Raw genomic sequence first — 2484 nt, 5'->3', positions numbered from 1 at the left:
GGGATGTCCAAGGCATCAACACGGATCTCTCCCCAGATCACCCCGGATCAGATCGGGGGTGGTCTGGGGTTATCCGGGATGTCTATGTGACTTGGGCATGAGAGCAAAAATCCAGAAGCCCAGTCAGCAGAGCTCTGAAAAGGTGGTATTCGTGGTATTCATGTTTTGTTTAAGGTCATTGTTTAAATACACCCCTTAACATCTGAATCCCTTTGTATCTATGTATGCGCCTAATAGCCTGCATTAATGGGGGGGGGGGGGAGAGACCTGCAAGTCACACAATCAAATTCCAGCAAAGCTTCACTACATAAACCTTTCTCATAAATCATAACGCCAGGCTTTAGTATCATTCCGAACTACAACTCATCCAGCATGTTTATGCGTACATAACGCGTGTGTGTGTCCGTTGCCCAGCGACCCATTCTCTGAATAGCTGATACGTCAAAACCCGCCATCGCTGCCGATGTCGCCGCACCGATGCGAAAAGAGTGAGAGGCAAACCGCAAATTTAAAAAAGACAGGCATTTCCGCAGAACCTCCGTGAACGCGCGCCTCGTCAGCTGCCGACCATCAAATGCACAGAAGAAGGCTTCCCCTGAATGCGGCATTACTGCAAGATGATTTACGGTGGCATCAACTGGGCAAAGCGGGCTACCTGCGGCTTCAGGAATTATAATGTAACAACCCCTGGCCAACTGGTCTGTTTTAGATGATCGAAAAAACAGTCTAAGATGGCGACAAAGGGACTGCCGACGCACTACCACATCATTAATTCTCAGGTTGGCTCCGGTTGCTGACCGTGAGATACCGGTGAATTCGCCAACCCTCAAAAACCCGAAAAAAGCAACTGTAAAGCATACTTTGAAAAGCACCGCTTCATAGGACGTGCACACCCTTGTAAGACAAGGAAGCAACTTTTCCAATAAGGACATTGTAACAGGATAACGTGTATCCGCCCTAGAACGCCGCCTACCGCAACCCTCCAATAATCGACCGACTACGAAGTGCTTAGTTACATCTGGGAGCCCTGAAGACCGCAAATGGAATGATAACCCCGCAATATATGCGCAAATGGTGGACGCCGCGTAACCTTGAAGAGACAAATAAGTAATGAATAATGCAACCTGTTCATCTGAAAATGATGCGTATTCTCCCGGAATGTAAATTGCGAGAAACTTACAAAATGATTCATGTGCTTGCCGATACACCGCATATGTGTTTTGAGACCTAGATGCCCCCCATTAGGTCCGACAACTCCTGTTGAAGATCGACCATAGATGGCTCGGGGGAGGCGTCGGGTGCATGTCTGAGTGCGGTGCGATTTGCCTGAAACGCTCGTTCTGAAAACGAGAAAGAGCATTATTTTGCGCGCCTGGAACATAGCAGGCCTTAAATCGTATGTTATAGCAAAGGCAAGTGACTACCAGCTCCCTCAGTAGTTGCATAATCAAGGAGCATTTGGATGTCTGTGAGTTTATTACTGCAACCACGGCCTGGTTATCCGACCAAAACAACACTCGCTTGTTAGCTAAGTGAGATGCCCACAAATGTATTCCAACAACAATGGGGAAGAATTCCAGAAAGGCAATAGAATATCTAGGAGTGCCGACACCTTCCGGCCATCTGCCTTGTGTCCACTTGCCGTTGAAGTAGGCACCAAATCCAATGCCCCCAGATGCGTCTGTATGAAATTGCAATTCTTCGCTGCTCCATGTATGCGAAGCCGGGAAGAGAACATTGCCATTAAAACTAGACAAAAATTGTTGCCGTGCCTTTAGGTCTTCCCTGGCCCCCAAGGAAAGACGAATTTTATGGTAGGCCTACTGTTCCGCACACTTGAAGCCAAATCGATTAGCCGTCTCAAGAAGGCTCGACCGGGTGCAACCGCCCTACATACGAAATTGAGGCTGCCAACTACCGATTGCAATGTTCGCCGCGTCACCTTCTCCTTACTAAGAATGACACCGATCTTTTCTAATAAGGAGGACACCTTATCTTTCGTGAGGCACTCTCACCTGATCTATTACCGAGTCTATCTCTAAGCCTAAGAAGGTGATGGTTGTCACTGGCCCCTCCGTCTTCTCCTGGGCAATAGGTACTCCAAGGCGTTCACACGTGGCCTGAAAACTATACATTAGGTACCTACATTCAATGGCAGACTTCCCCACGAAAAAGAAATCGTCCAGATAATGCAACATGTCTCCTGAACCCTGCGACCTCCTTACAACAATATTCAAGAAAGGCGCTGAACTTTTCAAAGGTTGAACAAGCAATCGAACAGCCCATGGGTATGCACCTGTCATAGTAAAACTTGCCATCAATGCACATCCCTAACAAATCAAAATCCTCAGGATGGACAGGCAACAGGCGAAAGGCTGATTTCACATAAGCCTTTCCCATGCATGCGCCAGTGCCCACCCCTTGAACCAGCGCAATGGCGTCATCGAACGTAGCGTACATAACCGAGCAATCGTTTGGGTCTAT

The 2484-nt window shown here is 47.9% G+C and overlaps 1 protein-coding gene across 1 annotated transcript; it reads right to left on the bottom strand.

Moving 5' to 3' along the window:
- Positions 1–356: 356 nt before the first annotated feature.
- LOC140235904 (uncharacterized) lies at positions 357–2135 on the bottom strand. Its single transcript, XM_072315895.1, has 2 exons — positions 2016–2135; positions 357–914 (listed from the first exon to the last, which is right to left on the bottom strand). The coding sequence occupies exons 1-2, from the start codon at positions 2133–2135 to the stop codon at positions 357–359; spliced, it is 678 nt and encodes a 225-aa protein (XP_072171996.1).
- Between the last annotated feature and the right edge of the window lie 349 nt (positions 2136–2484).

Source organism: Diadema setosum, chromosome 12 (genome assembly GCF_964275005.1).
Source record: "Diadema setosum chromosome 12, eeDiaSeto1, whole genome shotgun sequence".
NCBI classification, from domain to species: domain Eukaryota; kingdom Metazoa; phylum Echinodermata; class Echinoidea; order Diadematoida; family Diadematidae; genus Diadema; species Diadema setosum.
The sequence above is the reverse complement of the archived record's forward strand: the minus strand, read 5'-3'. Positions and strand labels throughout refer to the sequence as shown.